This window comes from Monodelphis domestica, chromosome 1 (assembly GCF_027887165.1).
Source record: "Monodelphis domestica isolate mMonDom1 chromosome 1, mMonDom1.pri, whole genome shotgun sequence".
Lineage (NCBI taxonomy): Eukaryota > Metazoa > Chordata > Mammalia > Didelphimorphia > Didelphidae > Monodelphis > Monodelphis domestica.
The window spans coordinates 44,141,077-44,153,769 of NC_077227.1; the positions used below are offsets into that span (position 1 = coordinate 44,141,077).

At 39.5% G+C, this 12,693-nt stretch overlaps 1 protein-coding gene across 1 annotated transcript in view; it reads right to left on the reverse strand.

The window, feature by feature from the left end:
- Positions 1-12,693, reverse strand: part of TMEM72 (transmembrane protein 72) — a 63,246-nt gene that overhangs the window by 4,646 nt on the left and 45,907 nt on the right. The window contains exons 2-4 of the mRNA XM_016428224.2: positions 11,613-11,679; positions 8,788-8,859; positions 1,284-1,423 (exon numbers count right to left, since the gene is read on the reverse strand). Of these exons, the coding sequence (XP_016283710.1) occupies positions 1,284-1,423; positions 8,788-8,859; positions 11,613-11,679 (279 nt within the window). The remainder of the gene's footprint in view (positions 1-1,283; positions 1,424-8,787; positions 8,860-11,612; positions 11,680-12,693) is intronic.

Sequence of the window (12,693 nt, forward strand, 5' to 3'; positions counted from 1 at the left end):
ACTAGATGGTGTCAATAATTAGTTAAATAGGAAACTCTGTGATAATGAGCTTTTTCATCCAATGGATATATACTAGATCAGCTCTTCCTTAACCTTGCTTAGCTCCTTCCCAACAGCAAATTCTCAGTGTCCTCCAGTCTGCTGGCCTCTATCTGGTCTTGTGTTCCTGAGTCCAAGGTCTTTCAGATCCCTCAATTGAATTTATATTAAAAAGCTAGTCTTTTGCCATTCTGCTTCTCCATATTTTAGAATGATGTCTCTGAGTTACAGCATGCCTGTGGATTAGGTGGCTCCCCCTTTGGCTCAGAAGTGAGAGGAAAACCAAAGAAAGTCTCTAAGTAAGATACATTTAGTGTAGGGTCATTCTGTGGTTTACTTAGTAGCTGACTTTTATATTATGTATTATATTATAATAAAAAAATCACATGGTAATTATTCTGTAAGCTCCTTGATGCCAGGGACTATCTTTTACCACTTTTTTTTTTTATCCCCAGTGCTTAGCACAATGCCTGACACAGAATAAGTTCTTAGTAAATGTTTATTGATTGACTGATACAGTAAAAAAAAAAAACATTTCATTTGGGACTCAAGATCTGGGTTCAAATCCCACTTATAACACTTAATATTCATGTGACCTCAGGAAAATAATTTAACCTTTCTGGGCTTCAGTTCCTTATTAATAAATTGATGAAGTTATCTCAGTTTTAAATCTATTCTCTACTACCCTAAGAAATCTCTTTTTAAAAGTCGAACTGGAGGTCCTAGCTTGGAGAGCTCTCCAAGCTGACTGCATGGAGAGAAATCTCCAGGTGTAACAGTACCTATAAGAACTGTTGAAGAAAGAACATTGTAAATCCTAAAGGGCCCTAGAAATGGATGTCATTATATTGTTATTGTAACTTCTTTCAAATTTGATTACCTTATTTTCTAAAAAGAATTTGCTACTGATTAACTTGATTTTGGTAATCACCAAAACAGTTAAACTCTGCAGAAGTTTAGAATCAATACTGGATAAAAATATTTCCCCACGAAGATGCTGTTTTTATTTTTAGGCTCCCAAAGGGCTCTGGGCTTTTCCATTAAGGAGGATTGTCTTTCCTAGGAGCCTTCCATTTAGTTAGGATGAGCTATACTAGCTTTCTCTTCACCCCAGGGACCCCAGCCAATCATTTCAGAGCTCTGGTGTATGGCTGGAGAGCTTGGACTGTTCAGTGATTTGGATTTTGAGAGCACTTTGGTACTGTGAATGTAGTATTCCCATTAATACCTGCTAGTGGTCATACCTGGGATGGTCACGTGCCAGACCAGCACTGGATGCAAAAAGCAGGCAACAGAAAGCAGCACATAGCCCAGGAATTTCTGGAAGCAACCCAGCTTGCAGGCCTTTTCCCATAAGACATAGGCCAGAGATTCTGGTTGGCACCTAAGAAAAGACAGGTGAGGATGGGAATGGCCATGGTTGATGGAGCAAATTGCAAAAGAAGAAGGGGGAGGGAAAATATTGAGGGAGGAGAGTGGTGGTAAAAGGAGAAGGGGTGAGAAGAGAGTTCAACAGCAAAAGGAAGTGGGAGAGGCAGAGGAGAGTAGGGGCAAAGGAAAGGAGAAATGAAAAGAAAAAAAGGAGAGAGGAGAAGAGAGGAGAGGAGAGGAGGAGGGAAAGAGAGGAAAGGAAAGAAGAGGAGAGGAGGAAGGGAAAAGAGAGGAGAAGAAGGAGGGGAAGAAAGAAAGAGAGTCAGAGAGATTAATTTGAGGCAGAGAAACAGACATCACACTGGTGCCTTTGGGAAGAAAGCCTCTCCTTGCTGACACCTGGTGTTTGTGTAGTTGCCTGAACTATTAGAGTGAATATTACCCTCTTTCTCCAATATTTTGTATCTCATTTAAAGACAAGGTTGGGTGACCTCTAGTGGCTAGGGGAGGAAACCCTACAATGTGAGGGTTCAGGGAAACTAGAAATATTTATCATTTTTAGCAATCCATATTTCTGGCTGGCTAACTGCTCCCTTTTTGCTTGACCTTTCCCCCTTGCCAATATATTTGGAGACTTAAAATCCATCAATGGTTCAAACCTCCAGGGAAGACGGTTAATGATGACCAGACATCAATCAATATTGAATGGAAGCAGTGTGATTTGATTGCTTCATAAAAGGAAATCAGGCTAATTTCCCTGGTGGATTCTGCTTTTCTCCATGTGACTCAGTTTCTAAATCTGTGAAGTGATCAAGGTAGCCCTACATCTAACTCTCACACAGGAAAATGTGATGAATAAGATCCATGGGAGCTGAGACCAACTATGGGAAATGGATCATACAAAGTTTTGGTTTCTTTCCTTAAGGGCTCTCCTTTCTGTCCCTCCTCTTTCTTCTTATTTCACTATTCAGATTAGCCTTCTTACTCAGGTTATGGCAGTATGGATTGGAGTTGGGAGAGGCTTTGGAGATCATCTAGTTCAATCCCTTCAATTTGCAATTGAGGAAAGTGAAGGTCTTGGAGGTAGAGTGACTTCTCAAGGGTCACACAAGGAGTAATTGTCAGAGGCAAGATCAAACTCAGGTCCTCTGAATCAAACATCATATCTCATTGCATCCTACCCATTTGTAGCCATTCTAAAACACCCTCTAATACCATCCCTATCCAGTGTGCCCTCTTTGCAATGATCAAAATAACACACATTCCAAAAATGCCACTTGCTAAATATCTTAGCACTGCAACAGACCTTAGAGGTCATCTGTCCAAATTTATTTTTTATGCTGAAATCTCCTCTGAGTATTCCCCAAAAGTAACCAAAGTAGAAGATCTAGATCTAGTAAAAGAATTAAATCTAGAAGTCTTGGAGTCCAACATTCATTTTAGAGATATGAAAACAGGGTCCTATCCCAAGGACGTTAAGAAATTTGTGTATGGTGGGCTCAGAAGCTAGCTAGACAGCAATGCAATGATCTAGGACAATTCTGACTTATAAGAAAGAATACTATCCACATTTAGAGGAGGAACTGTGGGAGCAGAGACACAGAAGAAAGACAACTGCTTGATCACATGGGTTGAGAGGGATATGATTGGGGATGTAGACTAAAAGATCACCCCAGTGCAAATATCAATAATATGGAAATAGGTCTTGATCAATGACACATGTAAAATCCAGTGGAATTGCTCATTGGCTAGAGGAGGGGGGGTAGGAGGAGGGGAGGGAAAGAACATGAATCTTGAAACCGTGGGAAAATATTTTAAATTAACTAATTAAATAAAATTTTCCAAAAATCAAAAATTTAAAAAATAAAAAAAAAGAATCTAGTTAGAAACTGCCTCCTTTGACTCCAGTAAGAGCATTTCCCACTCTATCACCTTGTATCCCCGGATGCCCGACTTTCAATCTTTGATACTTACTAGCTGAGTGAATACATGAAGAGCTTTGACCCAGTAGCCTCCAAAAGTTTTAAAGCTTGAACATTCTATTATTCAAAATCACTTATTAACTGTGTGATGCTAGATAAATCACTTAACCTCTAGCTGTCTCAGTTTCCACTATAAACTATAAAATCAGGATAATAATAGCATTTATATCTCAGGATCACTGGGAGGATCAAATAAGATATTTGTAAAAGCACTTTAGCATGGTGCCTGGGACATAGTAGACTCAGTAAATTCTTGTTCCCTTCTCTTCCTTACTAACACTCCCTGAGCCTCGGTCTATTCATCTGTAAAATGAGGAGAATTACATTGAAATATCTATCTCCGAAGACTTGTGAGGAAACTGCTTTGCAAGCAGGAACACATTAGGAAAAATGAGAGCTATTATTTTGAAAAATTTCAGGGATATGTAACTAAATATTATAAGATTTAAATTTATATTTATTTATATATTATATATATATATATATATTTAAATTAATATCAATATCTCCAACAATGTCCACACGAGGTCTGCCATGGTCTAACAAGATTGTGATCCTTTGCAGATGTTGACATGCCCCATCTTGACCAGCCACTCTGAGCATCACTGAATATATCTTTTGTGAGGAGGAATTGAAATAGGAGTGGTTTAAACTAAGGAGTTCCTCATTTTTTTATTTGAGCAGTTTATTTTTCCTCCTGAAGGCTTCAGATCATTGTGGGAGGAGGGGTTCTAAAATAGAAGGGGAGAGCAGATAGTGACAGAGAAATCCCTGAGTTGGGGAGTGGGGATACTGGCAGTAGTCTCTGAGCAGTACAGGGGTAGCAAATTAGCACCAGGCTGCATCCTCATGGGGTATCCTAGAAAAAAATCAATCAGTCAGAAGACTGTGCAACTAGGAAAGGGAAAGGTAACTGGACTGGAGGTCTAACAATATGTAATCAAACTTGAGAGCTATTGTTAAGCCCCCTTCTACTATTTAGGGACTGTACCTTTAAGGAGCCTAAAGGTTTTCCCCTCCTGCTAGTCACCTGCAATTGATTCTGGGAAAGCCATTTAGACTCCCTCCCTCCAAGGAACTTGGAGCATTTGTCCAGTGGCCCACGAGTAAAGATTTAGCTTAGATTTTTTTTCTTCCAAAATGGAAACCTAAAACAAGGATTCATCATATTCCACCAAGGACCCTGGAGAGCCATTGGAAAGCCTAGAAATTGTAATCATTGTTTAACTAATACAGATCTGGGCTTAAAAGGGATTCAGTGGGTTTTGCAGATCTGCCTGCTGTCAATTGGTTCCAGAATGGGTGGATCCCACTAGATTTAGGAAGTCTGATAACAGAAAGCCATTTTAGTTGAAGCCACCAGCACATCTGAGGGGGAAGAAAGAAGGGTAAAAATAACAAAACAAGAATTCATTTTTATGTAGCTCTTATTTTCCTCATAACAAGGTTAGGTAGCATCAGTAGTATCCCCATTTTACATATTTAATGGATGAGGAAGCCAAGAGTGGCAAGCCATTTTGTTTATGGTCAGAAAAGCTAAAGAGGTTTGAGTTGAGAATGGGATCTCAGTTGTACCACAGTGTCTTAACGGAGTTTCTCAAGAGACCTAGCTTGCAATCTCAGTTGTATCACATAATATCCATTCGATTTTGGGCAATCCAGTACAGTCCAACAAACATTATTAAGCACCTGCTTAATAAAATAAAATAAAATAAATTAATTAAAAAATAAAGGTCTGATGCAGGGACTGGGAGTAGCTAAAAATCTATCCACTTACTATTTATTTGGCTGTAGAGAGTGGTGGCTGAAGCTGGTAACCCAACATGGAATAATCAAATGAACTCGGGTCTCCATAGTTATAAGAACTAAACTTCAATTCTGTTTTTTTCTTTCTTTCTGTGTGACCTTGAATAAATTGCTTTATATCTCTGGGCCTCTGCTCCATCATTTAAATCTTTTAATTTATTATTATTTCTTCCATGAACAAAAATCTATTTTTCTCTCTTTTCTTGTCAGGAAAGCAAGAAAAAAGATGAACAATTTGTCCTGTTAAACAAAACAAAACATTAGCCAGTTTCCAAAAATATATTTCTCAATCTGTTCCCTGTGTTCATCGTATCTCTGTGAAGAGACAGGAAGCGTGTTTTGTTTTCATCTATAAAATAAAGGGATTAGGTTGGGTATCCCCATATGTCCCTTCTAGCAAGCGATCACTGCCCATAAATGGAGGACCTTAAAAACCACAGGCCCACGACTGAAATTTTCCCAAGCTATCTGATGTCTCTGAGTTACCAGATGTACTCCTTTCAGCCTGACTGTTATTCTTTAGAGAAAACGGAGTAATCAGTGTCTCCAGCAGAGCCTAGCCTGATAGCTCTGGTTCCTTTGGGGAAAAGAAATCTGAGACTCTTCCTGGAGAGACCCTGAATGGTATTGGATAGAACACACTTATCACCATGGATTTCAGAGAGCTAAACTCCCCCTGGCCTCTTTGACTGATATAACAATCTGCCTGGTTGAAGGGATCACCCTACAATGCATTGAATCCTGAGGTATAGGGAGGAGTCTATGACCCATTTTCCTTTATTGTTTTCAAGACTGAGATATTTTCAGCCCAAGATGAGATACCTGGATAAAGAGCATAATTATTGCCACCCTCTACAACTGGGCTGAAGAAAGAGCAGAACTTGTGTGACCCTTAAGCAAGCCCCTTAAGTCCTCCATGGCCCTCAGTTTTCTTATCTGTAAAATAGGGATGTTGGATTAATTTGTTTCTGATGTTCCTTCTAGCTCTAGAGTTGAGAGATACTACATTGATTTATGAATGAAGAATTATGGGAGGGGGCACTGAAGAGAGGTGTTTTGCCTTCTTTTTCATCTCTATTCATTGAATCCCCTCAAATTTCCTTTAAGATTCAACTCAAGGGCTACTTTCTACATGAAGGACTACTCTGATTCAACTACTAATTTCCCAGAAATTCACTTTTATTTCTTCTGTATATACTTACAGGAATACAGGTTTTTCCCTCTAATATAATATGTTTTCATAATATAACATAATATAACATAACATAATATGACATAACATAATATAATATAATATGATAATGTAAATATGATATGATATATGATATGATATATGATAATATAAAACATAACATAACATAACATAACGTAACATAACATAACATAACATAACATAATGTGAATTTCAAAACTACTCCACCCTGTTCAGACCATTCTTTGGAGGATGAGATTTAACTATTTCCTGATCAATGATAATGGAGATATTTAGAGTAACTGAGTCAGGTCTTGGAAACTGCAATCTCCACCCTACTCAGGTAGAGATTTGGAAGAGCTGCAGCAAAACTCAAGATTTAATTATTTGAGAATAAGGCCCTCAACAGACATGTGCAGAAAAGGACAGACCTCTGGGCAGTCCTAGGTCAAGCTAGAGCCACCATTGGCACTTGTAAGGCACAGAAAATGAGGTAGGGAACAGCCTCTGGAATTCGCTCACTTCCTGTGGACAGGGCGAGAGGCAGTTCCTGTGAGGAGCTTGAGCAGAGAGGAGGCCCACAGACAGCTTCTTTCAGATTGGTCACGTGAGTCAAGGACTGATTCCCTTCTTTACCTTGGCCTTACAGGCCTAAAAACTCCCTCTGACTTTATCAGAAGGTTGAATTAACATCTTTCCCTTTCCTCCTCTCTCCATTCTCTCCCTCTCCCTTTTCTTACTCCCATTGTGATTAAACCACCATAAACTCCATTCTGACTTGAATGTTTCATTTAGGGAATTATATAGCTGATTTCCCTGGCGACCATAAATTAATATTTTTAACAACCTTTAAAGGTGATTTTCACCACAACAATAATAGAATAGAATAGAATTGAATATGACATGATATGACACAATATAATTAATATAATATAATTAATATGATATGATATGATATAATATAATATAATATAATATAATATAAAAGTTTCTTGAGATCAGGATGTCTTTCTTCTTTTGTCTTTGTATCTAAAGTACCCAGATTTGGCCTAGAATGGGTGGTGAACAAAGGCTTGCCAATAAATAACAACATCAGTGGCTCACTTTTGTGGGTTGCTTATTAAATTTACAAAGAACTTTCACATTTATGATCTCATCTCATCCTCTCTGTAACCTGGTGAGGTAGATTGTGCAACACCATTAGCTGCAATTGGCAAAACAGGAAACTAAAGTTCAAATATATTTAAATGACTTGAATCATAACATAAGGATCCTAAGTGTCTCAGATGGGACTTAAAACCAGGTTTTGTAAAACCATTGGATCAGTTCCCAGTTATTAGTGTCTCCATTTCCCCACATCCCTTTAAACATTTGTCATTTTGTCCTTTTGTCATTTTAGTCAAGCTGAGAGGGATGAGATGGTATCTCAGAGTTGTTTTGACTTGCTGCATTTCTTGAATCAAAAATGATTTAAAGCATTTTTGGTATTTGTGCTGCCGAAACAAGCATGACTTAGATCATTTTTCTTATATTTACATAAAGCTTTGATTTCTTCATCTAAAAATTGTCTGTTCATACCTTTTGACCATTTATCAATTGGGGAATGGCTCATATTTTTATACATTTGACAAAGGTCTCTATTAATTTTAGATATGAGGTCTTTATCTGAGAAACTGCCTATAAATTTTCCCTTTTCCCAATTTATTGCTCTCATTCTAATTTTGTTCCAGAGGAAAAATGGATAAATAGAAATGAAGAAGATATATATGTATATGTACATATATATATATACACACACACACACACACATATATATATATATATATATCTGTCTCTGTTAGCTGGTGCCTGCTCTAATGTGGGGAGAGGAGGGAGGGACAGAGTTACCTGGGAATTTTAGTGGTACAAATAAAATAATTAAGAAAAACTACCCCTCCCTCCCAAACCCCAACTAACCAAATAAATCTTCTGACTCTGGAGGATAGAATTCTTTAACTTTTTAAATAAAAACCCTTAATTAAAAAAACTGGAAACTTATATTCTTCTATCACCTTAATTTCCAAATATACTCCCCACTCAATGTGAATTTTCTTGTAACAAAAAATAAAAGAGAAAAAAATGACTGATCTGTCAAATAAAGTAGACTTCTACTGAGGCTGAGACTGTGCAAGGTTTTACATCCATGCTCCTTTGCCTCTGCAAATAAGGGAGGATCCATGTTTTCATCTCTTCTTTGGAGTCATTTTAAGCTCCAAGACTGGCTAGACTATACCACACTGTGTCTGCAGGAATAAAAGAATTTTAGGCTTATTGGGTAGTTGAGGTGGTTTTGCTTCCCTCCTTCCCTTCATCTCCTCAGTTACATCCAGCCAGCAGGGAAACCTGGAAAGTACTCACCTGAAGCAGATTGAAAGCAGTTTAGCCACAAAGTAAGACCCTTCACATATAGAGACTGCGGTCCCTGAAAATCTAAAGGATGAATGCTGGTTAGAGGCAACATCGACAAATGGCCCTTTCTCTCCCCTCTCCTACTTTTAGGAGTTGTTCCATTAATCAATGGTTTCTGTGTCCTCATAAATTTATTGTCCTTACACATTGTTTTTCCCCCTATGTATTGACTTCATTCATTCAATTATTCACCTGGAACTTGTGGAGCACCCATATTTGAAAGCCATTGCGCTAAGTTCTGAAGTCTATGTGGAGACAAATAAGACATGGCTTTGACCCTTGCTTGACTAATTTAACATAATGCATTATTAGTAAGAAGGCAGGTAGATGGCTTAGTAGATAGAATACTGGACCCCACCTTAGATACTTCCTGGCTGTGTGATCCTGGGCAAGTAATTTATCCTCTGTTTGCCTTAATCCACTGGAGAAGGAAATGGCCAACCACTTTAACATTCACCATTTTTATTATTTTTTAAACCCTTACCTTCCATATTGGAATCCAGACTGTGTATTGGTTCCAAGGCAGAAGAGCTATAAGGGCTAGACAATGGGGGGTTAAGCGACTTGCCCAGAGTCACGCAGCTAGGATGTGCTTTAGGCCAGATTTGAACCCAGGACCTCCTGTCTCTGGGCCTGATTCTTAATCCACTGAGCCACTTAGCTGCCCCCCCCCTCCAATATGGACAGTATTGACATACTATGCTCCGTGGGGTCATGAAGAGTTGGATATAATAACACATTATTAGTAAATGTAAGCTGCCCTTTCTTCCCAAATCTGACTGATATAAAACCTGAGTTCTACACATATTTCCTATTCTGTGCATGAATTATTTGTATATATATATATATATATATGTATATATTTACATAATAATATACATACACATATATTTGTGATTATTACTAAAAGTTTAGTTTTCTTTTGGAGGTCTTGGTTTTATGGATATCTAGTGAATTTGTTACCAAATATCTAGTCTGCTTGTAATAAGCCTCTCTATCTCAAATAGCTATTGTGGTGAAGTGGATAGACTGCTGGGTTTAGAGTCAGGAAGACCTGAGTTCAGATTCAACTCCAGACCCTTTTGAGCTGTGTGATGCTGGGCAAGTCACTTAATCTCTGTCTTAATTTCCTCAACTGGAAAATAGGATACATAATAGCACCCACCTAAAAAGGTTTTTGTAAGGATCAAATGAGCTAATATTTGTAATGAGGTTAGCATGGTGCCTGGACAAGAGGAGATGCTTAATATTTGTTTCCTTTCCTATCCTCAGCTTATGTGGTTTTTATATAGTTAGACCTGAAAGAGGGCTAGCTAGGTAGCTCAGTGAATAGAGAGCCAGACCTGGAGACAGTCGGTCCTGGGTTCAAATGGGTAATCAAATACTTCCTACCCGTGTGATCCTGGATAAGTCATTTAATCCCAATTGCCTAGCCCTTACTTTTCTTCTGCCTTGGAACTGATTCTTAGTATTAATTCTAAGACAGAAGGTAAGGGTTAAAAAAAAAAAGAACTGGAAGGAACCTTTGAAGTCATCTAGTCTAACCCTCTTAAAAAACAAACAAACAAACAAAAAAAAAAACAAGAAGCAGTTTTCTAATTGAGGAATTTGAGGTCACAAATGGTAGAAGCAAAATTCATCTGACTGTAAATGCAGCTCTCTTTCCAATGCACCTCACTGAAACTCCCAGGACCATCCTGAAAGCCTTTCCATCATGGTAGAACCCAGTGATGGTGAACCTTTTAGAAATGGAATGTTGGGCCTGCACCACCCCCACCCCCCAGACTCAGTGCTGTGCTCCTCCCTGACACTGAGTGCTGGGCGCACCCCCCCCTTACCCCGCAAGGGAGGGAGAGTGTTCCCATTGGGCTGCTGGGAGAAGGGCAAGGTGAATGAGGAATGTCTTTAGCCTGGGTAGAGGGGGGGAAGGGAGCAGTTCTGCTCAAGTCCCTCTGTCTTTATAGTAATGAATTTAGGGGGTTGGGGAGGGCAGCTGTGTGCCCCCAGAGAGTGCTCTGTGTGTCATCTTTGGCATCTGTGCCGTAGGTTCACTATCACTGGTATAACCCATCAGTGCTTAGTGTCCTTTGGCATGACATTTAAGAGCCTAGCATCACCACACTCCACAATGAAGGATCCCAGAACTTGATGTCCTGGTAGGTCGAAGACTTACTCTGGACATTTGGGGAGGAAAAGTAATAAATTAATAACAACAACTCACATTTCTGGAGTACTTTTAGATTTACCAAGTCATTAGCCTTAGGTTTTTTGTTTTTTTTTTTAAACCCTAACCTTCTGTCTCAGAATCAGTACTGTTTATTGGTTTCAAGGCAGAAGAGCATCAACAATTAGGCAATGGGGTCAAGTGGCTTGCCTGGGGTCACATAGCGAGGAAATATCTGAGACTAGATTTGAACCCAGAATCTCCTGTCTCTTAGTCCGGCTTTCTATCTACTGAGCCACCTATCTGCCCCCTATTATGCTTAATTTTACAGATGTAGATACTAAGGCTCAGAGAGGAGGAGTCAGTTACCCAAAGTTGAATCCCTGTTCAGAATAGAATACCCTTGAAATCCTTTGATGAGATTGTCTTCCTTTATAAGGTGGCTAGTATCGAAGGGGATCAATGGCATAAATATTTATGAAATCCTTTCGATACACTTTACAGATATTATTTCATTTGGGTCTCCTCTACAGGCCAACTTTACCATAAAGTTCTTGACAAAGAACAATGATTTACTATTGGCAAAAATAATAAATCTTACAGTACTTACAGAAGATAGAAAGCCAGGCTTTTGAATTGTCCTTGGAGTAAAGTTTCAATTCCCACGCCGATTAGCACTGGAAACAAAAGAGGCATGGTGGAGAAGGGGCTGGAGAATGGCTTGCTGCCTGATGACAGACTCAGACACAACATCTCATTGCCCACAGGTCCGAGGACCTGAATGCTTGTTTATTGTGGAAGAGTTCTGGCCCTCCATCCATGTGCTTCCAAATCCCATAGCTGGATCCATCTTTTCACTAGAGGACCCTTCATTACTGGTTCCCTTCCCTTGTCACCTTGACCCACATGGGTGAGACTTGCTTCTTCTATATGGAACCAGGTTGCCCTGCCATTTCTTTCAGTCTCCTTGCTGTGGCCCCAATGGATACCCTTATTTCCTTCCCTTTGTGCCCTGTCTTCCTCTATTAGACTGTAATTTCCCTGTAGGTAAGGACTGCCTTGTTTGCTTTTATCTATTTCCCCAGTCCTAGCACTGTGCCTAACAGGGAGTAAGTGCTTAAGAAATGCTCTACATAGCCTACTTCATGGCTTGGTCTTCCTCAGAGGAAACCCAACGATTTGAATGACTTGTCCAGAGCGGAAGACCTGATAGAAGCTGATTGAGAAAAGGGCTGGTTCTTACGACAAAGTAAAGGGAGGTTCGGCTACTCAAGACTGGTGATTTTTTCTGTACCCAGAATCCTCCACTGAGAATATAGAAGTTGAGAATATTCTAATATGACTCTCTGAGGCCCTGTGTGAAATTAATATAAAAATACAGCCCCTTGTCTGAACATGTGAATGCCACGTGGCCACTTGAAGCCCGGATTTCCTGAAGGAGCTGGTGGATGATGTGTTTAGTGGTGGTGAGGGAGGTCCCAGACTGGCCAATCAGAGTGCCCCATAGGAATAACGTCATTGGCTATACAAAAGATGGGGCCAAGCAGGAGCCAGTCTCTTTTTTGGCTCTGGCATCATCCTGAGTGAGGACTTTCCTCCCTCAGCCCAGCAGTGTCTGAGCTCATCTTTCCCATGCTGGCACTTAAAATGGGCTGAATCCAGGAACTGAAGAAGAGCAGATCAGCTGGGAG